The following is a 26,417-nucleotide window of genomic DNA, read 5'->3' on the forward strand; positions in this document are numbered from 1 at the left end:
TACACACACAAAAAAAACCCCTTTCTGAATGCCTAGGGCAGATCATTTACTGCAGGAGGATTGAAGCAATTAATTGGGAATGCAAAGAAAACAGCAGAGACATGACATTTGCTCCGAGCACCTTCAACGATCACGTGACATTTATTGCAAACCAGCCCATCATTAGTACAGGAAATAGAATTAAAACTCTCATTTGGCTCTCTCGGGCGGCCAGCTGAGATGGAAGGCAGCATGGTTTGTGATTTCAGAGGGACCCTGGTCCCAACAGGATGGGTGAGATCTCCTGACACTGGAAGACGGGCTCTCTGAAGGCCACAGCCATTCCTAAAGCAGGAGATCCACCTGTAGCAGCATCTCAAGGCAAGGCTGAAAGAGAGAACAAAAGGGATACTTTAGACCTGTTACAACAGAAAGTGGATTCCATCATGAATGAGTCATTAAAATTGGCCTGTGTTGCCAGTTCTAGGGTTTTGCATAGCTCCTAGAGATTGAGATACAGTGATACCTCGTCTTACAAACGCCTCGTCATACAAACTTTTCGAGATACAAACCTGGGGTTTAAGATTTTTTTGCCTCTTCTTACAAACTATTTTCACCTTACAAACCCACCGTCGCCGCTGGGATGCCCCGCATCTGGACTTCAGCGTAGCGCCCGTATTTGCACTGCTGGGATTCCCCTTAGGCTCCCCTCCATGGGAAACCCCACCTCCAGACTTCCATAACCAGCGAAGGGCCCGTTTTTGCACTGCTGGGATTCCCCTTAGGCTCCCCCCCATGGGAAACCCCACCTCCAGACTTCCATTGCCAGCAAAGCACGTTTTTGCGATGCTGGGATTCCCCTGCAGCATCGCAAAAACACAGATGTCCAAAGGTGGGGTTTCCCATGGAGGGGAGCCTCAGGGAAATCCCAGCAGCGCAAAAAACGGGTGGTTTGGCTGGCAAAAGGGGTAAATTTTGGGCTTGCATGCATTAATCACTTTTCCATTGATTCCTATGGGAAACATTGTTTCGTCTTACAAACTTTTCACCTTAAGAACCTTGTCCCGGAACCCATTAAGTTTGTAAGACAAGGTATCACTGTACTTTATAAATTTAAACAAAAGGCAGTGCTCTACCAATTAAGGTTGTTCAGAGCTTTAAAAAAATGAACAATTCTATTCAGACATTTTAGACTAGCAATTAACCAAAGTCAAATATTTTTTTGGCACAACAAACTTGACAACTCATTAAGTGTTTGAGCCACGATGGCACAGTGGTTACGAGTGCAGTACCGCAGGATACTTCTGCTGATTGCTAGCAACCTGCAATTTGGCAGTTCAAATCCTACCAGGCTCAGGGTTGACTCAGCCTCCTGAGGTGGGAAAAATGGGGGCCCAGATTGTCGGGGGGCAATAGGCTGACTGTGAACTGCTTAGGGAGGGCTGTGAAGCGGTATAGAAGTCGAAGTGCTATTGCTATTTGAAAGCCTCAGATAGATGGGGAGGATGGAAAAAATAAACCAAAATGGTGGGGATCAATCAGGCTTGGAAAAACTAATTCCAATAAAGAAAAACTCATTGTGGAAGCTGATTAGCATGAGAAAATGGATCTTTCTAATGGACAAATGCCGAGTCTTTAATCTTTGATGATATAATGGATTTCTTTTTTTCAATAGCTGGCATAAAATATCAATAGCTTGATAAAATGAATCTTTATTTTCATCCCCCCTCCACAACCAAAAAAGAGCAATTACAACCTTTATATAAATTTACGGTACAGGTACGTTAGGAGAAATATTGTCATTTCTTGCTAAATGCTGTGAAAAATCCTGTGGAAGGAGAAGAAACCCAAAGGAACTCCGAAAACGATGGGCTCCAATGATGATAGATCTGGGGAGGGAGGCTTCAACGGATGGGACATATTCTTAAAGAGGATTATAAATGACTGAAGCTTTTAAAAACGTTGATACTACAAAATATCATCCATCAGGGTTGGAGAGATATATTCATTCACTGGCGATATTTTCGAAAGAAATGTCTTCATCTGATCAATAACAGAAACCTAAACACTTAAAATACTGCTGACCATTTCCTTTCCTTGCTAAAATGCCAGCGTGAGGGAATATCACAAAAGAGAGGCCTAGCTCAGGGTAGGATATCGGGTGGGAACTCTCAGGATGTGATGGGAGCAGTGCAGCTCCAAAAAAAGAGGCGAGCATAAGTGCACTAGTGTGCCTTCCGTCCCCTGTCCAATTGTCTCTCCTATATTTTATGTTGTGGTTAGCTCTGGCCCTGCTCCTGCCCCAAGGACTGTGGATGTGGGGGAGACATCCACATGCTGCAGGCCTGTTTTGCCCCCGGTGGAATCTGCTGATGAAGGCTCCTCTGACCAAGAAGACGTGAGTGGCAGGGAGGAGAGTGTGGCAGACAGCTCAGAAGGAGATCAATTATCTCTCTCCTCCTTGGATTCAGAACAAGAGTTAATGATACAGCCATGCATGCGGAGAGCGATGCATAGGCAACAACAACTGAGAGATTATTATCAAAGAAAATGAGGCCACCTGTGGTTGGGTGGGGCTGCGGTAATTAGTGAGGCTGCTATAAAGAGCAGCGTGTGGGTTTGGCCATTGTGGAGGATTATCTGATCGTTGTGTTTCATGACTGCTTTGCTGACTTTGATCTTTGTGTGCTGATTTTTCCCCGCTTTGAAACTAACCCAGAGCAAAGTGTTTTTCACTCTGTGAAAGAAAAAGGACTGTGAATTGCCTCACAGCTGCAAGCTAAGTATCACAGAACTGATAAGGGACTTGTACAAATTAGCAATTTGTTTGGAGACAAGTGCTCTTTGCTATACAAAAAGAGTGCTCTGTTTATTTGCATTTTCGGTATAAAGAACATTGTTTTGAATTTTCAAACGTGTGCGTGTCTGAAATTGTATCTGTGCATTTTTTGGGAGGATTCTACCAGAGAGCTCGACAGAACAATTTTATACTGTATATCTTTTCTCCCATCCATATATCCTTCCTCTACTCTTCATTGATGTCTTCTATTCTCATATCTCTTCTTCTATCCCTTCCCTGATATTTACAACTACACGTTTTTATTCTCCTTAACTTTCAATTTGTATTGGACAAAATAAATAAATAAATTAAATAAATAAAACCAGCATGCATCAAACCGAACTGGAGGCTGCTATGATTTGAATGTTTCCAAGGATCATCTAGCCAGCCACAGCTGGAGACAAGGCTGGGTTTGATGGGTGCTCTAGCCACAGAGCTCCTGCACTCTTTATTTCCATTTTTAATGAGATGAAGGCCCGACAGTAAAAAAGCGAATCCCAGGGATGACTCATCAGCCAATGACCCTTGCTTCTCCCTCTGGGCCCTTGGAAATCTCATGCATAATATCTTAGGCAATGCAGGCTTGTGCGGAGCCTTGATCTGGAGGGCTGGTTTGAAAGGGATTCGAAACTGAGCCGGCCTTCCGATTTAATTGTCAAGTCGAATGCGTTTCAAATTGGTGAGGCAATGCAGGAAGCTTTTATATGTGCACAAAAGGTGGCCCCCACCCCCCGGGAAAAAAAAATCTAATTTGGAAAAAATGAATTGACTCAACTTGACACTTTTTGAACATGAACGGATCAAGCGGACGAATCCAATCCAACCCAGTTCGCCCAGGCTTGAGAGAAAGCAAAAAAAGGAATGAGCTGGCATAACAAAAATGGTTTAGATGCTGGATTTGGATTGAGAGTCCAAATTGAGATAAATTTGGGGAAAATCATTGCTTTGCAGCCCAAACTACATCCCAGAGTTATGGTCTAGGGCAGCGGTCCCCAAACTACGGCCCGCGGGTCGGATGCGGCCCGCTGAGGTCTTTTAACCGGCCCGCGGCAGCACACAAGATTTTACCGATCGATATAATAAGAGAGAGAAAGTGCGAGAGATTCAAAGAGGGAGAGTTAGAAAGAGAGTGAGTGAGAGAAAGAGAGAAGAGAGAGGGACAGAGAGAAAAAAAAGAAAGAGAAAGAGGGAGATAGAAAGGGAGAGAGAAAGGGAGAGGGAGAGATGGAAAAAGAGAGAGAGAGAGAGAAAAATGAGAAAATGATGGAGGGAAAGAACGAGGGAGAGGAAAATGAAACAAATGAGAGAAAAGGAAGAGGGAAGAGAGAAGTGGAGAGGAAGGAGGGAAGGAAGGAAGGAGAAATGGAATTTGTTGATTTAAGTTTAAATTTACATGTTAATAAAAAAGTATAAATTACTTTATTATTTAATTATTAATTACTTAATTACTTATTACTTCTTTATTTTAAATATTGTATTTGTTCCCATTTTGTTTTTTACTTTAAATAAAGTATGTGCAGTGTGCATAGGGTTTTTTTATAGTCTGGCCCTCCAACAGTCTGAGGGACAATGAACTGGCTCCCTGTGTAAAAAGTTTGGGGATCCCTGATCTAGGGAATATAATATGTGTATCTTGAGATCAGGAAGTCCTGGGCAATAACGTTCAGGCCTATCTGACTTCTACACGTGATGATAAATGTGCATGTTTAGGATATCTCAAACACGCTTTACATATTGCTGTATGTTCGCTTCCAGTTTAAACACACTGGATTTCAGCTGCGTGGGTTTTTTTTTTTAAGTCGCTATGAACCTCAATGAGTTCATGGTTTCGATTGTCTGCGGAGCCAAGGAAATCTGATTTTAGTGCTCAAGGGTTTAATAAATCAAAGCAGATTTGCATCTATTTCCTTTTATTTTTGCCGGAAAAATAAACCCAGGCCTTCGGAAGACACTGAAATCAAATGGCAAATATTGGGCAGAAAGGCAAAAATACAAAAAGACAAGTGGGCTACACAATGTCAGGGAGAATAAAGCCGGGATCCAGTGACAACCTTAGTCTTTCCTCCAGGGAGCTGTTACCGAGTGTGAAATCCCCATATTCATCAGTAGAAGCGAGAAATAGGGGCCATTCTCTCAACTGAGACATTAATCTAATAAATGTGTAAGATTCTTTTAAATTATGGGGACAGAATTAATTGAATATTGATACCAGTCTGCCCCAAATATCCACTACTTTAACCCTTCATAGTTCTTCTTTCTTCACTAATATATATATATTATTTATTTATATTATATGTATGTATATATATTTATATATATGACGATCTTGGTATATTCAGGTTTCTTCCCGTGTAGGATTTGGAAATTTCTGGCGATGTTTCGACAAGGTCCCACTCGTCATCTTCAGGCTGGTGTTTCTGTCCTTGTTCTAGGGCGAACACTGCGAGACCTGAGCTGCCTTCCTTCTATAAATACTGGTGGCTGGGTGTGGTTTGATGGCTCAGCAATTGCCTGCTGTGTAGAAACTTCCTGGTGAGTCAGTGGGGTAACATCTGAGGTCGTTGATGTAGCTGAGGTATGCTGATTAGTTAATGGTTGTAGATTAGGCGTGATATCCTGAGTAGTTGGAGCTTGCAGGCTACTTGATTGTTTTGCAATGTGTGTTCGGAGTCTGGTTTCTATGGCTGGGATACGTTTGAGGGCTGGTTTCCAGATGTCTGGTAAGCGGGAGGTATCATCCCGCTTGTTCATATTTTGGGGATGTTTTTCTATCTCGATGGCTTCCATGACGTCGCCAGAAATTTCCAAATCCTACATGGGAAGAAACCCGAATATACCAAAATCCTGGATTTTACTAATTCAGTGTTTTTAATAGGAAAGTGAACTCAAGGACAAGGGGACATAATCTGAAGTTAGTTGGGGGAAAGATCAAAAGCAACATGAGAAAATATTACTTTACTGAAAGAGTAGTAGATGCTTGGAACAAACTTCCAGCAGTCGTGGTTGGTAAATCCACAGTCACTGAATTTAAACATGCCTGGGATAAACACATATCCATCCTAAGATAAAATACAGAAAATAGTATAAGGGCAGATTAGATGGACCATGAGGTCTTTTGCTGCCGTCAGTCTTCTATGTTTCTATAAATGGGCACCGGATGAAGATGACTTAAAAGCAAACAAAATTTGTCATCCTACAAGATCAAAATCTGTCTTAAGAGTCAAAAAGGTTCTCTATTTCTGCAAAATTTATGGTTATTTGCATTTGTGGCCACTTCGACATCCTGCATTCAGGTGATCACATTTTATGATGGCTTTGCTGAAAACCGACATTTGCTTCCGGTAGCAAACAATTAGTTCACTTGATACAAAAAAAGTAACAAAATTGGGGTAGTTTGCGTGACTGACCGAATTTACAAGTGTCGTGGCAGATTCCATAATGGTTGTAGGTTGAGGACTATAGCTGCACTGAGTTTATGCAGCATCAGATTATTCCATACCCTTCCCACCCTTACCAAAATTACCCAAATTGCTCAGATCCTCCCGATCTCCTTCAACTTAGCAACTAGATCTTCCACCGTTTCCACTTTGACTCCAGCCTTGCGCTGAGGAGGATCTTCCACGCTCAGAGTCTTCACTCGAGGCGTAAGATCCACGCCGAGATCAGATGGCTTCACCATCTCCATTTTCTTCTTTTTGGCTTTCTGCAAAAGAAGATGGGAACAGGGAACAATTAACTAACTGCTACTCTAGTTTTGCTGGAGAATTTTGACTCTTCTGGGGTTTTATGATCGGCTGTTCCTGACTTACAACAGTTCATTTAGCGACCGTTCAAAGTTACAAAGGCATTGAAAAAGTTACGACTGCTGCAGCGTCCCCATAGTTCACGTGATCAAAATTCAGATGCTTGGCAACAGGGTTTATATTTATGATGGCTGCAGTGTTCCGGGAGTAGCGATCCTCCCTTTTGCAACTTTCTGATGAGCAAAGTCAACGGGGAAGCCGGATTCGCTTAACAACCGGGTGACCAACTTATGAACTGCAGTGTTTTACTTAGCGACTGTGGCAAGAAAGATCACAAAATGGGGCAAAACTCACTTAGCAAATGTTTCACTTAACAACAGAAATTTCGGGTTCAACTGTGGCAGTACGTCGAGGACTATCTGTATAGCCTCAAGCTCCGGGATGCTTACTCTTGTTCAGGGTAGAAAGCATTGCAAAAGAGAAATCAAGGAGGAGTTAAATTCAAAGGTTATTTCACTTATATTTAATGGTTAAAATTAAATTCTTAAATATAACAATATCATTATTGACTGCAGGAGAATACAGTTCCATGTTTACATCCAGATCTATTGGGAGGAACTTCATGGCCTTCTCCGGGTCCCGTCGACTAAACAATGTCGTTTGGCGGGACCCAGGAGAAGAGCCTTCTCTGTGGCGGCCCCGACCCTCTGGAACCAGCCCCGGAGATCAGAACTGCCCCCACCCTCCTTGCCTTTCGTAAAGCTCTTAAGACCCATCTCTGCCGTCAGGCATGGGGGAACTGAGACATCTCCCCCGCGCCTATACAGTTTATACATGGTATGTTTGTGTGTATGCTTGCTTTTAATAATGGGGTTTTTAGTGTTTTTAAATTATTAGATTTAAAGATTTACAGAGTTGGCCTTCTCCAGGTCCCGTCGACTAAACAATGTCGTCTGGCGGGACCCAGGGGAAGAGCCTTCTCTGTGGGGGCCCCGACCCTCTGGAACCAGCTCCCCCCTGAGATTAGGATTGCCCCCACCCTCCCTGCCTTTCGTAAACTCCTTAAGACCCACCTTTGCCGTCAGGCATGGGGGAACTAAAACACCTCCCCCTTGCCCATGTTGTTTTGTTGATTGATTGAGTGTGTGCCTGTTTTTTATATATACTGTTTTTTATGAGATTATTAATTTAAATTGGAACTGGATGGGTGGGCATTGGATTTGGTATTATGTACTGTACTGTTTTTTATTATTGTTGTGAGCCGCCCCGAGTTTGCGGAGAGGGGCGGCATATAAATCCAATAAACCTAAACCTAAACCTAGATTTGTTACATTGTCTTTGTTATTGTTGTGAGCCGCCCCGAGTCTACAGAGAGGGGTGGCCTACAAATCTAATAAATAATAATAATAATAATAATAATAATAATAATAATAATAATAATAATAATGTCACTATCAAAATGCTCTATGAGCTTCCCAGTGAGTCAAAATTCCACCGCCCTCTTCTCCAAAGCCATGCAGCTCCAAAATTCAATTCAATTCAATTTATTAGATTTGTATGCCGCCCCTCTCCGAAGACTCGGGGCGGATGCCCAGCAAAGCCCTTCTCTTAATCTAAAAGCTGTACACCGGCTGAGATGCTTTGCTGGAGCAGGTCAGGAGCAGCTGAGTTACGAAAGGGGTGTCAGGATCCTACCATGATGTTGGGGAGAGTCGCATAGCGAGGCTCATTCAGTCGTAAGTCGGCAGTCACCACAGCAGGGAGCTTCAGCCGCACCGTCTCGAGACCCCCGTCGATTTCCCGCTCAACCTTCAACCAGTCCCCGTCCAGGCTCACTTCGGAGGCGAAAGTTCCCTGCCGAGGAAAAAGAAGAGCTGCTTCCATTAAAAGCAGGGCAAGGGTGATTTGCCCCAAATGGAAACTCCTTAAAACGGGGCTATTGGGGTGGCACCGTTGCAGTCTTTTCAAAACATAAGAAAACAATTCTAGGTCATATGTGGGGATTACGAGACAATAATCTGTCTACACACAATTGTCCCAGGGGAAGAGCCTTCTCTGTGGCGGCCCCGACTCTCTGGAACCAGCTCCCCCGGGAGATTAGAACTGCCCCCACCCTCCTTGCCTTCCGTAAACTCCTTAAAACTCACCTCTGCCTTCAGGCATGGGGGAATTGAGGCATTCCCCCCTCCCCCGGGCCTATACAATTTATGTATGGTATGTCTGTGTGTATGTCTGGTTTAATAATGGGGTTTTTTTTTAATTTTTTAAATTTATTAGGTTTGTTGTGAATTGTTTTATTATATGTTGTGTGCCGCCCCGAGTCTACGGAGAGGGGCGGCATACAAATCTAATAAATAATAATAATAATAATAATAATAATAATAATAATAATAATTATTATTATTATTATTATTATTATTGAGGTGACTTTACGGAAATGCCATCTGTAAACTCCAGGCAGCAACACCAGCTAAGCCAGGGGTCCCAACCTCCATTCCGCGGGCCAGCACTGGACGACGGCATACTAGGAACTGATTTGATTTGATTTGATTTATTGGATTTGTATGCTGCCCCTCTCCGAAGACTCGGGGCGGCTAACAGCAATAATAGAACAGTATACACAATAATACAATAGTAAAAACAATTAAAAACCCATTAAAATAAAAACCAAACATACATTCAGACATACCATGCATAAAATTGTAAAGGCCTAGGGGGAAAGAGTGTCTCAATTCCCCCATGCCTGATGGCAGAGGTGGGTTTTAAGTAATTTACGAAAGGCAAGGAGGGTGGGGGCAATTCTAATCTCTGGGGGGAGTTGGTTCCAGAGGGTCGGGGCCGCCACAGAGAAGGCTCTTCCCCTGGGTCCCGCCAAGCGGCATTGTTTTGTTGACGGGACCCGGAGAAGACCCACTCTGTGGGACCTAACTGGGCTGTACAAACAAGCAAAGCCCCATCCGCTGGATGCAGGCAGAACATGAAACCACAGTCCCTTTGGTCTGGGGAAAACCTCTCTCCATGGAACTGGTCTCAAAAGGTGGGGACCACATAGTTAGGCAATTACTGTAAGTTTATTTATTTATTTATTGGATTTGTATGCCGTCCCTCTCCGGAGACTCGGGGCAGCTAACAGCAACAATAAAGCAGTGTACAATAGTAGTCTGATGTTAGAAACAATTAAAAACCCATTAATATATATATAAAAAAACATACATACATACATACCATGCATAGAATTGTAAAGGCCTAGGGGGAAGAGGGTCTCAATTCCCCCATGCCTGATGGTAGAGGTGGGTTTTAAGCAGCTTACGAAAGGCAAGGAGGGTGGGGGCAATTCTAATCTTTGGGGGGAGTTGGTTCCAGAGGGCCGGGGCCGCCACAGAGAAGGCTCTTCCCCTGGGTCCCGCCAAGCGACATTCTTTAGTTGACGGGACCCGGAGAAGACCCACTCTATGGGACCTAACTGGTCGCTGGGATTCGTGCGGCAGAAGGCGGTCCCTGAGATAATCTGGTCTGGTGCCATGAAGGGCTTTATAGGTCATAACCAACACTTTGAATTGTGACCAGAAACTGATCGGCAACCAATGCAGACTGCGGAGTGTTGGTGTAACATGGGCATATTTGGGAAAGCCCATGACTGCTCTCGCAGCTGCATTCTGCACGATCTGAAGTTTCCGAACATTTTTCAAAGGTAGCCCCATGTAGAGAGCTTTACAGTAGTCGAGTTTCGAGGTGATGGTAACACAATGCATCCCAGAATTAAAATACCTTAAAGCGGAGTCTGCCAGCCCCTGTGATGTAGCTGCAAGGGCTCCCAGTTAAACGCATTCTGCCAAGCAAAGCAGGCCCTAGCCAAACCGCCCCCCCTCCCAGTAAATCATAGAAAGGCCTGTACACTTCACCTGCCCTCGACTTCACTGTCAAGCAGGCAGAGATCGCCGTGACCATCTCTCTGGAAATGTGACCACAGTGCAAGCATAACATTTGAGCTGGACACTAACAAGGTTTGCTGATAGCCACACAGTAGAAAAAAAAGAGACTCCGTGAAGGATTATCCTTCTGGGAAGAAGAAGAAAACGTGGCCAAAGGACTAACTGCCTTTAAAATAAGGCACAGAGATTTCTATTCCAAACAAAGAGGATTTATATTCTTGAGTTGAGGGGAAGCAGGAGAGATACATTTTTGTACAAATCTATCAGTGCAAACAAGTGGGCAGTGAGTGCACAAACAAAAGTGAAACGTTGGCTGTCTCGAAGGACTGTGTTTTTCTGTCCAAGCCCAATGATTTCAAAAACAATTCCTGCTTTTCCCCACATTCAACTCTAGTTGGTCAATTGGGAGCTGAAAAAAAGAGCAGAATTCCACTAATTGTTGCATTTCATTGCTGGGGTATTTAAGCAGAAGTACACAGCGCAGAGACCATTCTACCCACTTTGCGGGCCTCCTGTGCCCCCCACCCCGTCTTCATTTACTACAAGACAATTTGTTCCAGGACATCAAAGTAACAAACCCACCATTCAACTCTCCATCTGACTGTTTCATTCACTGGAGCAAACGGAATGATTATAATAATAATTTAATAATAATAATTTATTAGATTTGTATGCCGCCCCTCTCCGAAGACTCAGGGCGGCTCACAACAACGATAAAAACAATATTATACTGGCACAAATCTAATATTAAAAAAAACTAAAAACCCTGTCATAATTAAAAACCAAACAGCACATACATACCAAACATAAATTATAATAAGCCTGGGGGAAAGGTGTCTCAAATCCCCCATGCCTGGCGGTATAGGTGGGTCTTAAGTAGTTTACGGAAGACAAGGAGGGTGGGAGCAGTTCTAATCTCCGGGGGGAGTTGATTCCAGAGGGCCAGGGCCGCCACAGAGAAGGCTCTTCCCCTGGGGCCCGCCAGACGACATTGTTTAGTCGACGGGACCCGGAGAAGGCCAACTCTGTGGGACCTTATCGGCCGCTGGGATTCGTGCGGTAGCAGGCGGTTCCGGAGGTACTCTGGTTCAATGCCATGTAGGGCTTTAAAGGTCATGACCAACACTTTGAATTGTGACCGGAAACTGATCGGCAGCCAATGCAGGCCACGGAGTGTTGCAGATACAAATGGAGAGGCTTCCGATTTACCTGAGGCCAGTCAAGAAATGCCGCCGTCATCTGCCCTGTCTGGTTACAGTCATCATCAATGGCCTGAGTTGGAGAGAAAAGGAGAGGGGGGGGGGGGAGAGAGGGAAGGTCACAGGAAGCGTTGCTGGTTTTATAGGTTAATTCAATTCAATTCAATTTATTAAATTTGTATGCCGCCCCTCTCCGAAGACTCGGGGCGGCTCACAACAATAATAAAAACAATATCCCAGCGAAAACAAATCTAATATTTAAAAAGCACATAAAACCCTATCGTATTTAAAAAAGCAAACAACATATACATACCCAAACATAAATATTTTAAAAAAAAGCCTGGGGGAAAGGTGTCCCCCATAATTCTCCTCCCTCCCCACAATAATGGCCAGGCAATACGTACTACAAAGGACGCTGTTACAAGGGGGAAACTTGGCTTGGAAATGTTGACTCAAGACCACAAGAATGCGTATGTACACAAATAAACGCACCTTTCCAATTCAAGGTAGGGCTGGTTTGACTTTCATGCCGCCCTTTCCTTCTGACAAAAGTCAACATGGGGGAATTGAGATCCTCTTTTCCCCTAGGACCTTTACAATTCTATGCATGGTATGTATGTATGTATGTTTGGTTTTTATATGAATGGATTTTTAATCATTTCTAATACCAAATTACTACTGTACACTGTTTTATTGTTGCTGTTAGCCGCCCTGAGTCTCCGGAGAGGGGCGGCATACAAATCAAATCAAAGAATAAATAAAATAAATAAATAAATTAAATTTAAAAAAAAATTAAATAAATAAATAAATAAAACAGCTGCAACGTTAAACCAACTGAGAAATGCTTGTGCTCAGTAATGGCCATAAAAAAACCAGGTTCCCCATTTTTCCAGGCCAGAAAAGCAGCTTCAGTTAATAAGGGGGGAGACCCCAAAAATTGTGCCATATTTTGCCATTCCTTCATCAAACCCTGAATGGCTCTTATAGCCCAGCTTCCCCGCTATCAGGGAGGATGGCATAAGCCTTGCCAGATCAGATTTACTCTTGCATTTTCTTGGAAAGCCATTGGTTTTGCATGGCTCGGCTCTGCCTCTTCTGGGTTTAGGCCTGGTGGGCTTGGCCCTTTTGGCTTCATCGGCCTTTCCTTGCTTGCTTGCCATCTGTCTCAGTTGAGTAATGGAGGCCCGTTGCCGTGGCCATATTTGTTTTATCAGATTGGAAATGCACGTACTCCCTGCTCTGTTGCTATCCAGAGCAAAGTTTCTGCTCTTTTACAATATATGAAATGCTGATTGATTGGGTACAGGGAGTCCTTGACTTATGACTTAATAGGAGGAAGACAAGGAATTTGTCTTTGATGCATATACTCTCAGCATACGTAGAGAAAAATAAAATACATTCATGAAACATCATAAGATGCAACACTTAATGATAGTCATAGGTTACTAATAAGCAATCAAATCGTACTAGGAAACAAATAAAACAATATAAATTGTAAAGATACAAGCAACATGGTTATAGTCATAAGTAGGAAGAGGCAGGGGGTAGGAAAAATGAGAATAATAATAGTAATACAGTCTTAGTAAATAATTTGAGAGTGTTGTGAGAATCGTTGATTAGGAGAGTGTGGGCGTTCGGGAAAAAACTGTCCTTGTGTCTAGTTGTTCTGTAGTGTTGTTTTGAGGGTAGAGGCTGAAACAAATTATGTCCAGGATGTGAGGGGTCAGTAAATATTTTCACAGCCCCTTTTTGACTCATGCAGTATACAGGTCCTCAATGGAAGGCAGGTTCGTAGCAATTTTTTTTTTTAAAATAATCCATTGAAGCCTGTATCTGTCTTGTTTGGTTGCAGTCACTTAGCGATTGTTTAAAGTTCCAGTAGACCTACTTGTGGGTACTTATGATTCATATCTGAAGTTCCAACAACCCTGCGTTTACAGCCGTTTGCAGCCTTCTGCAGTCATGTGACCATGCTCTGCAACGGTTTTGTCCAAAACCAGCATTTACTTCTTTTTAGTGTTGTTAGCCGCCCCGAGTCTGCGGAGAGGGGCGGCATACAAATCAAATCAAATCAAATCAAATCAAATCAAATCAAATCAAAAAAACTGTGCCCATGGTGAGCGACTAGTTTGTTTCATGTCTGTGCAGTTCTTTAATGACCATTATAAAAAAGGTTGTAAAATTGGATCTGTTGTATGACTCATTTTATGACTGTCTGGAATTTTGACCATAATGGGCAGGTTCCATTACTCAAGGACTACCTATGCTTTGGCCTTCTGCCTCCTCCAAAGTGTTAAGGCCTAGAAAGGAAGCCTTGGGTGGAGATTGCCCAAGATTCAGAGCACCATTGATGTCTGCATAGAATATTTATAAGTGATTTATCCCTTACAGCCTTTATATACACTGAGAGCTTACGCACCGAAGACAAATTCCTTGTGTGTCCAATCACACCTGGCCAATAAAGAATTTCAATTTTAATATTTACCTGTGCTAATCGCAGTCCTTCCCTCCCTTTCCTCTCACCTGTTTCCCTAGTAACAGAAGATTGACATTTTCTTTCTTGGCGAGTGCTGCCAGGATCTTTGAAACGTGGAAGGGGGTGAGGGTCTCGTAGTCCTTTGCAGGGATCTCCACATGGACCCCCCGGTCAGCTCCCATTGCAAGGGCCGTGCGGATTGTCTCCTGCGAATGCGAGAAAGATGGGGGGAAAAGCAGGGCTCTAAATGTAGTTGTTTCCCCAGTGTTTCTAATACCCTGGTTTTGTTCTAGTCCAGGGGTCGGCAACCTTAAACACTCAAAGAGCCATTTGGACCCGTTTTCCCCAGAAAAGGAAACACTGGGAGCCACAAAAGCCTTCCCATGCCTGACTATTTCCTGAGCGGCCACAGAATTTAGCATATGTAGCTGGATTAAACTTTTTGTTTTCTTCTGAAATGTTTCTTTTCTTGGATTTATCCAGTTAGCTTACTGGGGGTCAAACAGCTCAATAAATCATGTGCTACCGGGCTTCATACATTGGCGGTTGTGACACATATTTTAAGCCACAGAGCCACAGCAGAGGGATGAAAGAGCCACATGTGGCTCCAGAGCCACGGGTTGTTGACCCCTGTTCTAGAGCCTAGAGCAGGGGTCTCCAGTTTTGGCAACTTTAAGCCTGGCTGACTTCAATTCCCAGAATTCTACCACATAAGAGTTTGGCAGTTGCTCCAACACTGGAAGGCTTTTGGGAAGAGACTGGACAGCCATCTCTCAGAAATAGTGCAGGTCAGGGGTTGGACTAAATGACCCCGACGGACCTTCCCAACTCTGTTACTGTTCATTTTCATAACTCAGCCCTCATCCAAAGACAAAATAGGATGCTTTTATTGCAGATGACAGTGGATAGAGAAAGATAAGTAAAGAGAGATAACCATCACAGTGTAACTGCATTGCACTCCTAAGATGCAAAATGTGATAAATCAGTTTTGCAAACCTGACAATTTTAAGAGGTATGAAATTTAAATCCAAGAATTCCCCAGACAGCATGCTTTCCCCAGCAAATTTTGAGCTGGGGAATTCTGGGAGTTGAAATCCACACATCTCCAAGATGTCAAATTTGAAAAAAAAAACCCATTGTTTTTAACTCAATTCTATAAAGCAGTGCCCAGATTCCAGAGTTGATCTGCCTCATATCCTTATTTATTATTATTTCTTGGATTTGTATGCCGCCCCTCTCCGCAGACTCGGGGCGGCTAACAACAATGATAAAAAACAGCATGTAACAATCAAATTAATAAAACAACTAAAAATCCTTATAGTAAAACCTAACATACACACAAACATACCATGCATAACTTGTAATGGCCTAGGGGGAAAGAATATCTTAACTCCCCCATGCTTGGCGATAAAGGTGGGTCTTGAGTAATTAGCGAAAGACAAGGAGGGTGGGGGGCCATTCTAATCTCTGGGGGGAGTTGATTCCAGAGGGCCGAGGCCGCCACAGAGAAGGCTCTTCCCCTGGGGCCCGCCAAACGACATTGTTTGGTCGACGGGACCCAGAGAAGGCCAACTCTGTGGGACCTTATCGGCCGCTGGGATTCGTGCGGTAGAAGGCGGTTCTGGATGTATCCCGGCCCAATGCCATGTAGGGCTTTAAAGGTCATTACCAACACTTTGAATTGTGACCGGAAACCGATCGGCAGCCAGTGCAGGCCAGGGAGTGTTGCAGAAACATGGGCGAATCTAGGAAGCCCCACGATGGCTCTCGCGGCCGCATCCTTCCTAACAAGAATCCTGGAATTCAAAGCAACCTATATGAAACTACCTTGTTTCACCTTCACAACCCTACTTGCAGGCAGCCCAGGCTGAAAATACAACAGCCCAATGAATGTGGTGGTTAAACTGGAATTCAGGTCTCTCGTGTGCCTTTAACTGGGCTTACTTTCAAACTCGCTTATTAGGATGAGCTACAACACCAGCTCTGTTGCATTTTTACTCAGAGCATCCTTTGAAAATCTGTATGCCCATCTTCCGCTCTGAAACGGCAATTCCACTGTGGCAGGTAACACATCAACAAAATGAGGGGAAAGAGTGTCAGAAACTATACAGCAGGAACCTGTGAATGTTCGCGCTGGAGAACAGCCCCATCGTTTTGCCCAAGGTGCAAAGCATTTATAAGATAAGCCGCCACCGCAGTGGTCCCCATTCACAAATCAGATCTATTCACTTCACTAGCTACAGAGATAGCCAACATAAAAGGAACAATGCTATCCTAAAGACGCTTGAAAGCCAAGGCTGAGATTTAATGCGGGCATGTGTCTCCCTCCAAGCACACCTATTCCCCGTATCTTGTCATTTGGTAGGAAATGTTGTCCATATGGAATATTTATCTTTACGCTGAGCTGAAAGACAATGGATGTGATGTTTTAATGATGTACGAGGCTAGCATGAATGAGCCGGAGATTGCTTTCCCAACGTTGTTGTTGATAGCAACCGTTAGAACGTCTGGGGGAGGAAGGGGATGCTTCCCCACTGGGAACACAGCCAAGGTGCAAGACACATCCGTTATCAGATGCACAGGAGCTGCTGAGCTAGCAGATGTAAAGGCAACCCGGTGCCAGGCAGAGCCTTATACTAGCAGAGAAAATAACTAGTAACAGACGGGAAAGGCAGCCTTGGAGATATCTCTCCCCCCAATCCAACCCACAATCTCTGAGACTAAGGGATTATCAGCAGCAGGCTGACTCTTGAAGAAAGGCAGGGCAGCCAAAGATAAATAAATAAATAATATTTTTGTATAAAAAAAAAAAGAAAAAGAAAGAGACTACAAGAGCAACCCAGCAAGTGAAGGTCATGAGGAAGTGGGAGCAGCAGTGCAGAAAATAACCGATGACGGGCGGAGCTGTCAGGAAGCCTCATTGACAGAAAATAGAATAGAGCCAGGTCTGGGGAAGGGAGGGGCAGGGGAGGAAGGAGGCCTGGCTGAATCAGGTACTGGCATAAGCTGAAGTTGAAAACACCAGAGACAATATTAAAAAAAATATATACAGTGATACCTCATCTTACAAACGCCTCGTCATACAAACTTTTCGAGATACAAACCCGGGGTTTAAGATTTTTTTGCCTCTTCTTACAAACTATTTTCACCTTACAAACCCACCGCCGCCGCTGGGATGCCCCACCTCTGGACTTTCATTGCCAGCGAAGCACCCGTTTTTGCGCTGCTGGGATTTCCCTGAGGCTCCCCTCCATGGGGAACCCCGCCTCCAGACTTCCGTTGACAGCGAAGCACTTGTTTTTGCAATGCTGGGATCCCCTGCAGCATCGCAAAAACACAAAGTCCAGAGGTGGGGTTTCCCATGGAGGGGAGCCTCAGGTGAATCCCAGCATCGCAAAAACGGGCGCTTCGGCTGGCAAAAGGGGTGAATTTTGGCCTTGCACGCATTAATCGCTTTTCCATTGATTCCTATGGGAAACATTGTTTCGTCTTACAAACTTTTCACCTTAAGAACCTCGTCCCGGAACCAATTAAGTTTGTAAGACAAGGTATCACTGTATTGGGACCTCCGGAAAAGAGTAGGAAATGATCTAACTTTGGCATCACACCTGAGTCCAAGAATGCTACTACATCTTTGACTGCAGACGGTCTATGTTCCAAGTTACACATTTTCTAATTTTTTTAAAAAATTGATACATAGACACACACGCACCTCAAGGCAGAGAATATACCTAATACTCCTTCCTCTTTTCCGCCCCCTTGCCCCCCAAACAATGTGACCTGAGTTGGGCTGAGAGGGCTCCAAAGTCACCTAGCAAGCTTCCGTGGCTAAGACGGGACTACAATTTCCAATCGCCTGGTTTCTAATTGGATGCTTTAGCCACTAGATTAAACTGGCATTTGGCTTAATCCTAGAAGATAAGGGAGCAGAACATATGTTCCTTTGCTCAATTGACCGCTGGAAACATTTCAGTAGAGGGAAATAAGCCTTTGTCGAATTATCATAAAGAACCAAGAAGAATGTTCTCTTATTTGGGACTGAAATGCAGTATTAAATTTGCATGTGTAAGTCCTTGTAAGGGATAATTCATTCCTGGAGCCATTTTCTATCCTCTGAACTGCCATTTGCTATTAATTTCATTCCCATATAGCTATTTTTACGATTGGTTTTGGCTTGTTAAATATCATGATTATTGTATTTTGGGGTTTTTTTTAAACCTGTTTACTTGCTTTGATCAGTTTTTGGCAAGCACAATATATTCTAATCAGAATCCCTTACCCTCCAAAGCTTGTTTTATGGCCTTCTGTGCTCCAGAAAGCCCCACTAAATACATGTGAAAACCCAGTTCGAATCGCAACTGTTCCATCCACCCCACCTTGAACAAGCTTCAAGCTACACTTCCGCATTGCTTTGGTCATTGTTTCTGTATTTGAAGAGAAAGAAGTTATGTCACTGATGCCTCCTACACAATGCACCCAAGTACATCACCAAGTTCTCTCGTGTGCAGCTGGTGCCCCCTGGTGGCCACCAGACCCTTTTTTTGCTCACCCAATTTTATCCTTTCTCCCTTGGTATTCAGCCATTCATTCATTCACTACATTCTCTCGACTCCATCCACTCAAGAACTTTTCGTGAAAGGAAGGAATCAGAGCTCTCGTTTCTGACAGAAAAGGGTGAAATGAATTGGAAAGAAGAATATTTAGTGTATGCAGTAGATTAGGCTAGAAATCAGGAAACTGGGAGTTCTAGTCCCACCTAAAGTATTGGGGGGGGGGGTTATGGCTGGATGACTGGTCCAGTCAACTAAGCCCAACGCAACAAAGAGTCTTGATGTTGTGGGGAAAATAGGAGGAGGATGAAGTATTAAGTACACCTTGCATTTTTAGTTACTTATTAAGTAAATAAACCTGGGATAAAAATGTAGCAAGGTAAATAAAGAAGTTATAATAACTTCCAATATCAGAAAGGTTTGACAAAGTAAGCCAAGCCTGGCCCTTTGAGATAAATTTTATTTTATAGAATTAAAAGTTAAAGGAGCTCCAGGGTCAACTGCCTACTATTACAAGACTCCAGACTACTGCAAATACAGTGTTCCCTCGATTTTCGCAGGGGATGCGTTCCGAGACCGCCCGCGAAAGTCGAATTTCCGCAAAGTAGAGATGCGGAAGTAAATACACTATTTTAGGCTAGGGACAGTATCACAAGCCTTCCCTTCACACTTTAAACCCCTAAATTACAATTTCCCATTCCCTTAGCAACCATTTAGATTATTACTCACCATGTTTATTTATTAAAGTTTATTTAAAAAAATATTTATTAAAGGCGGGCAAAAGTTTGGCGAGGACGTACGACGTCACCAGGCGGGAGAAACCGTGGTATGGGGAAAAAACAGCGAAGTATTTTTTTAATTAATATTTTTGAAAAACCGTGGTATAGACTTTTCGCGAAGTTCGAACCCGCGAAAATCAAGGGGACACTGTACAATTAAAAGGTAGTTATTTGGATACATCCAGTGAAAGTTACTTTGCCCACTTGCTAGGTAGATCATTCCGTTGTTGGTTTGTGAAAACTGAACGAATCAATCAGAATAGATCTGGAAGAGACCCTGGTGGTCTTCTAGCACAGCACCCTGCTCAACAGGAGACCCTATACCCGAGGTCTTCAAACTAGGCAACTTTTAAACTTGTGGACTTCAACTCCCAGAATTCTCCAGCCAGTTACGCTAGCTGGAAAATTCTGGGAGTTGAAGTCCACAAGTTTTAAAATGGCCAAGTTTGGGGACCCCAGCCCTATACCATTTCAGACGGCTGTCTGATCTCTTCCTAAAACCTTCCAGTGATGGAGCACTCACAACTTCTGAAGGCAAAGCTGTTCCACTGGTTAACTGTCCTCACTGTTAGGAAGTTTCTACTTTATTCCAGGTTGCTTCTCTCCTTGATTAGTTTCCACCCATTGTGTATTTATTTATTTGACTTCTTTGCTGCCCAATCCCGAAGTTTCTTGCCTTGCCTTCTGATGCTTTGGAAAATAAGTTATTCTTAGTGGCAGCCCCTATCATGTCACCCCTGGTCCTTCATTTCTCTTGACTGGCCAGACCCAATTCCTGCAATTGTTCTTCATATGTTTTTATTCTGAGGCCCTTAATCATCTTAGTTGCTTAATCATCTTTGCACTTTTTCAAAAGTCTCAATACATACATACATACATACATACATACATACATACATACATACATACATACGTCACATGTTTTTTTGCTGAATTTGAAAATTAAGGGAGATCTATTTCGGCCTTATTTTGGCCTCATCAGCTAGCCATACTCACTGGGACTTGAACCTGCAACCTTTGCCTTGTAAGGCAGAGAATTATCCTCTAGGCTACAGTATCCAATCCCTTCAGCTCTGCACCAGGGAAGGGTTACATATTTTTGTGTCGAATATATGTTTTTAATGTCGGATCACCCTGGTATATTGAAGGAACATCACAGTTCCTTTTTGCCTCTAGGCCCAACCCAGGGCCATTTCAAGGCAGTTGATTTATTTATAGCCGACAAACTATATTTTTGTATGTATCACATGTTTTTTTTGCTGAATTTTTAAAATTAAGGGAGACTAGGATGGCACCATTTCGGCCTTGTTTTGGCCTCATCAGCTAGCCACACCCTTAGTGGGATTTGATCCGGCAGCTTCTGCCTTGTAGGGCAGAGAATTAACCTCTAGGCCACCAGATCTGATCCCTTTCAGCTCTGACACGACATAAAAAACATATAGCCCCTCCCTGGTACAGAGCTGAAAGGGATCAGATCTGGTGGCCTAGAGGTTAATTCTCTGCCTTACAAGGCAGAAGCTGCCGGATCAAATCCCAGTAAGGGTGTGGCTAGCTGATGAGGCGAAAACAAGGCCGAAATGGTGCCATCCTAGTCTCCCTTAATTTTAAAAATTCAGCAAAAAAAATCCATTATTCTGTACCCTGGCATTTACAACAACAGAGAATTGGTTGTGCTTTCTTAGGTAGCTGAGGAATAAGACATCATTTCTTAGGCTAAACATGGGGTTGTTCCAGATGCCTAGTTCCCAGTGCTCTGATCATCCTCATTGTTCTTCTCTGCACCCGTTTCACTTTGCCTGAAGAAGTCCTTAAAAAGTCAGATGCCCAGAAATTGGACAGTCTGATACAGTGGAGCTATTATTTCTGGTACTTTGGGAATTTTTTAATGCTGCATCCTAACTTGCCTTTCTGCATTTACGTCACGCTGCTGACTCATGTTCAGCTTGTCATGATTCCAAGTAATGTAGACTACTGCTGAGTCATGTTCCCTAGCAGATTCCTATGCATTTGATTGTCTTTCAGTTCCTAATTTCAATCTACTGTTTTTAGCCTGCTTCTTGAAACTATTATATATGCTTGATTATTAACATGCCAAGTGCTTTATCCTATTCAATTCCTTCTTGACCTGAAACGCAGCAGTATAAGGGACCCCGAGAAAACAAATGTCTTAGCAAGAAGATTTGTGAAAAATGGACTTAGATCCACCCATCTGGCTAAAGAAGCCTTCTTGCCCCAAGATATTTATCCGAATGACGTGACATGGAAATATTTTGCTTTCTCTTTTATCCCAGCCATAAACAAAAATTTTGGAAAAAGCATATGAGAGAACGATACACTTCTGGATAAAGATGGCTTCAAAACCTCTGATTATTGACCACAACATTCATAGGGTCAGTTCTTTTAACATACAGGATGATCAGAATTTGAACTGAACACCCAATACTATGCAAATAAATACAGATGGACAATGCTGAAAGGAACTACAGCAGTTCCAGCGCATGGGAATTAGTTTTTAGATAGTATGAGATGGGCTAAGCCGCAGCTTAATACCAAACTAGAACATACACATTTTTCACATTGGCAAATATGACAGACCAAATTACAGGCAATTACTCTTTGAAAACCTCAGATTGGTACTATTTTTCCTTCTTCCCAAGGGAAAAGCATGCTTACCTGGCACTGCTGTGGGCCACAGCTTACAGCAATTATCTCTGAGACAAGTTTTTTCTCCTTGAGACGGACAGCCTCTTCTACAGCGATCTCACAGAAAGGATTCATTGAGTGCTTGACCCCATCGGTCACCACCCCTGAATTGTCTGGTTTTACCCGTACCTGCAAAGGAGACAATCTATTAAGAAAGTATCTCAGGGACCACACAAATGTATGGAGATGTATGGAGTTCAGCTTCCTGAATCGCCCAGGCTGGTTAGGGAATGCTGGGAGTTGAGTTGAGTTCCATATATCTTAAAGCTGCTGAGGTTGAGAAATACTGATATAGGAGAATGAGATTTGGGAACTTAACACAAGCTTTCTTCCCATGTTGACTGTATGACTGTAACTTGTTGCTTATATCCTAAGATTTTTATTAATATTGCTTCTTCATTGCTTATTTGACCCCTATGATAATCATTAAGTGTCATACCACATGATTCTTGACAAATGTATATTTTATTTTATATGCACTGAGAGCATATGCACCAAGACAAATTCCTTGTGTGTCCAATCACACTTGGCCAATAAAATTCTATTCTATTCTATTCTTTGTCTGGCCCAAAGAAACCACACATTTTACCAGCTGAAGAATCAGAAATTTCAATTTCACCAGATCTCTGATCATCTAAGCATGTACAATCAATGCATAGCACCTTGAAGATTTGAGTTAAATTAACCGAGAATAAACGTCTTAGGCAAGACTCTTTTTCCATCTGTGTCATGTGTCAGTTTGCTAGAAACACACGGTTCTGCGGTAACCTCAGAGCTGATTCATTTTATTGTATTATTTTTAGTTTACAGGTCAAAGCTGTAAAATTTCCATAGAGATGCACGACAATACATTTTACAGAAATAAAATAAAAAGTATATTTTTAAAAATAGCAACAAATGGTAGATGGGTAAAGTTGAAATTGACAATAAGACTTATATGCAGCCTGTCAGCATTACAAATAGCATCTGAGAAATAAATCCGAGTCCAAAGCTTTGCCTTCTTCAAAGTTCCAACATAGCACCTCCAAGCATTCTGGCTTCGGCCTGACACAGCCATTCTTTAAATTATGCATTTATTTCAGATTATTGCTTTTCTCTCCCACATGATTATCCTTGAGCAGGCATGAAAATTATGGTAAATTACACCAAGATGCACACGAAACACCATGCCTGTCAGCCTAGCCCATCTTCTCCTTGTTATCCACTGTGCTGTGATACACCATAGAAACATAGAAGTCTGACGGCAGAAAAAGACCTCATGGTCCATCTAGTCTGCCCTTATACTATTTCCTGTATTTTATCTTAGGATGGATATATGTTTATCCCAGGCATGTTTAAATTCAGTTACTGTGGATTTATCTACCACGTCTGCTGGAAGTTTGTTCCAAGGATCTACTACTCTTTCAGTAAAATAATATTTTCTCATGTTGCTTTTGATCTTCCCCCCAAGTAACTTCCCTAACTCCCCCCTAACCATCCCTAAGCAAGAGCCACAATGGATTACTATGAGATGTGGCACATTAAAAAAACAAAATTAGTCACAAAGGTGTAATAATTAGAGGACTAGGACCAGATATTTTTCATTCACGGCCACCAAAGGTTTCTCCTGGGTAACTTTGAGCCATTTCTATATTTAAGAATAACCTAGCCCACAGTGGATGTTGTGGCAGACAGCACTTGCAAGCCAGAGTATATCCTGTAGTGCTTAATAGTGCAGAACTGTGACCTGTCCTGAAGTCTCACCTGGTGATTGAAGGCTAATCACCACAACCTATTCCACAGGACTCTTTGTGGCTGGGACATGAACAGAAACAGAGACTACCACATATTCTCAAGAGAGAGAGCAAGGTACATAAGTAGTCCTCGATTTACAACAGTTCATTTAGCGATCACTCAAAAGTTACAACAGCACTGAAAAAGCTTACAACAGTTACCACATCTCCATGGTCATGTGATTAAAATTCAAATTTAGCTCAGATTTATGACCGTTGCTGTGTCCCCCGGAGTCATACTGATTCCCCCTTTGCAACCTCGCAACAAGCAAAGTCAGATTCACTTAACAACCAGGTTACTAACTTAACAACTGCAATGATTTCACTTAATTACTCAGATAATAAAAGCGGTCCAACAGGGCAAGCTTAGCAAGCAAGACACACTTAGCAACATAAATTTGAGGCTCCATTATGGTTGTTAAGTGGAGGACTACCTATAAAAGTCTAGTCGGGAAGGGACAGCAGGAAAGAATCTCTTCTAACTCTTCATCAGACTAGCAGAAAATAAAATAAAAATAATTATTGGCAAGAAACAAGGTTTTGTTTTGTTTTTTAAATCTTCCCGAACCCTATTTTCCGAGGCTCCAAAGCCAGCCTTCCCCCCACCCGCAGTTAGAACTACAGATCCCAGGATTCCTAGCGAGCAGAGGCAAGAGGGAGTCCCCGGCAGATGACGTCATCGTACTCTGGGTGGTTTGATGGCTAAACCACCAGGAGACAACCCCTCCCCCAACCCCTACGGACAACTCCGATAGAAAAGCGCAGCAAACAGGTTTCTTCATTGTTGCTTAAAAAGCAACACGAAAGTAGGGCTGACTAGGAGGGAGATTTTATGCTGCCTGTGAGGAACCAATTCAAGAGAAGCGGCTTGTGGGGAATGAGACAGGTCTTAAATAACCACAGACACGAAACTACGGTGTACAGTTTCGAAATTTACGGTCCGGGAGGAGGAGAACCCGAAAAGCCCGGCGAGCTCGCACCTTAACGGCATAGTCAATGACCCGCTTCACTCCCACCATTGCCCTCAGCCCGGCCGCCGCCATCTTGCTGCCCTTTGCAGACAGCGGCTCCGCCCACATTTGCGCACGCATCTCTTTCTCGCTTTCTCTGCCCGCCCCCTCTATGGGCTCAGCCAATCCGAGAAAGCGGATCAATATCCTGACCTCCAGTGCAAGACGTTTGGGAGGTCAGCCTCCAGGTAAGCAACTTCAGGGGAGGGGAACACCGGGAGAAGGTCGAGAGGATGATTGGCGTTAAGGATGAGCCAATCCTAGCGGGTTTCTGCGCGTGGTGGAGGGCGGGAAGAGAGGACGGTAATCACCCTCTTGGCTAATCATTCTACGCTTCGGGAAGAGGGCAGCCAATAGGAGATGCGGCTTCTCCCCGCGTTTTCTTGAGGTGAAGGAGACTTTGTCCCAGAATAGGGGCGAAGCCTTCCGCGAGGCAGGTTGCTGGCGCACCCGCTCCGTATCGGGGCGTGTATTTTTGGCACGGGTGCCCTCCCTTCGTAGAGTTTCTTTGACGCTCTGGTGACTTTTTAGGACCATCTCCCAGTGCAAACCTCTTAACTCGCGTCAGCCCAAGCACGTCTGAATGCGTTACCACCAGACTCTCTCTACCTGAGGGCAAGAAACGCCTCTCTGCTTCCTCGCGTTACGACTGTCTTTATTACCTCCCCCCCCCTAAGCAGAAATAACAATGTAACCGGGGGGGGGGTGTTCAGAAAATGTTCTGAGAGAGCTGCAGAGCCCACTGGAGATGGCATTCAGATGAAGGACCTTCACACCCCGGCTGGACTACATCACCCATCATCCTTAGCCACGGGAATCCTCTTTTTTTTCCCCTTTTGGTAAAAAAAAAAATCTGAATAAATGTCAACCAAGTGCATGAAACGAATTTATTGTAGGTTAGGTGAAAGGAAGGATGAGCAAAGACGAAAATGGGAAGAGAGAGAAAGAAAGGAAGGTAAGAAAGAAGGAAAGAAAGAAAGAAAGATTGCAAAACCAAGAAAAAGAGAAAGGAAGGAAGGAAGAAGGAAAAAAAGAAAGAAAGATTGCAAAACCAAAAAGGAAAGAAAGAAAGAAGGAAAAAAAGAAAGAGAAAGATTGCAAAACCAAGAAAGAAAGAGAAAGGAAAGAAGGAAGAAGGAAAAAAAGAAAGAAAGATTGCAAAACCAAAAAGGAAAGAAAGAAAGAAGGAAAAAAAGAAAGAGAAAGATTGCAAAACCAAGAAAGAAAGGAAGGAAGAAGGAAAAAAAGAAAGAAAGATTGCAAAACCAAAAAGGAAAGAAAGAAAAAAAGAAGGAAAGAAAGAAAGAAAGGGCAAAACCTGGACAGACAGACTACATCTCTCTTTTGCTGTTGTGGCAGCAGCCAGGTTTGCACCCTCATGTCTTCATCCGCCCTGGTTACCCTGAAGATCAGAAATAGTAAACTTGGAACATCA

The 26,417-nt window shown here is 43.2% G+C and overlaps 1 protein-coding gene across 3 annotated transcripts; it reads right to left on the reverse strand.

Moving 5' to 3' along the window:
• Positions 1-107: 107 nt before the first annotated feature.
• Positions 108-25,133, reverse strand: ETFB (electron transfer flavoprotein subunit beta). Of its 3 annotated transcripts, none has more exons than XM_070765016.1 (7): positions 24,953-25,133; positions 22,171-22,329; positions 14,216-14,374; positions 11,703-11,765; positions 8,257-8,415; positions 6,342-6,521; positions 108-366 (listed from the first exon to the last, which is right to left on the reverse strand). In XM_070765016.1, exons 1-6 carry the CDS (start codon positions 25,061-25,063, stop codon positions 6,351-6,353), a joined length of 822 nt encoding a protein of 273 aa, XP_070621117.1. In that variant the 5' UTR covers positions 25,064-25,133; the 3' UTR covers positions 108-366; positions 6,342-6,350. The 3 variants fall into 3 exon arrangements, with proteins under 3 accessions (XP_070621117.1, XP_070621118.1, XP_070621119.1); XM_070765017.1 differs by having other exon boundaries at positions 6,333-6,521; positions 24,953-25,061; XM_070765018.1 differs by lacking the exon at positions 14,216-14,374 and having other exon boundaries at positions 24,953-25,061.
• Positions 25,134-26,417: the final 1,284 nt, after the last annotated feature.

This window comes from Erythrolamprus reginae, chromosome 11, assembly GCF_031021105.1.
Source record: "Erythrolamprus reginae isolate rEryReg1 chromosome 11, rEryReg1.hap1, whole genome shotgun sequence".
NCBI classification, from domain to species: domain Eukaryota; kingdom Metazoa; phylum Chordata; class Lepidosauria; order Squamata; family Dipsadidae; genus Erythrolamprus; species Erythrolamprus reginae.

Excerpts from the sequence above, each read along its gene's own strand:
- ETFB (XM_070765016.1), bottom strand. The coding sequence starts at position 25,063 with ATGCGTGCGCAAATGTGGGCGGAGCCGCTGTCTGCAAAGGGCAGCAAG. Across the intron at positions 14,375-22,170 it reads GTGGCCCACAGCAGTGCCAG|GAGACAATCCGCACGGCCCT; the intron begins GTAAGCATGCTT and ends TCGCATTCGCAG. Across the intron at positions 8,416-11,702 it reads CATTTCTTGACTGGCCTCAG|GGAACTTTCGCCTCCGAAGT; the intron begins GTAAATCGGAAG and ends TTTCCTCGGCAG.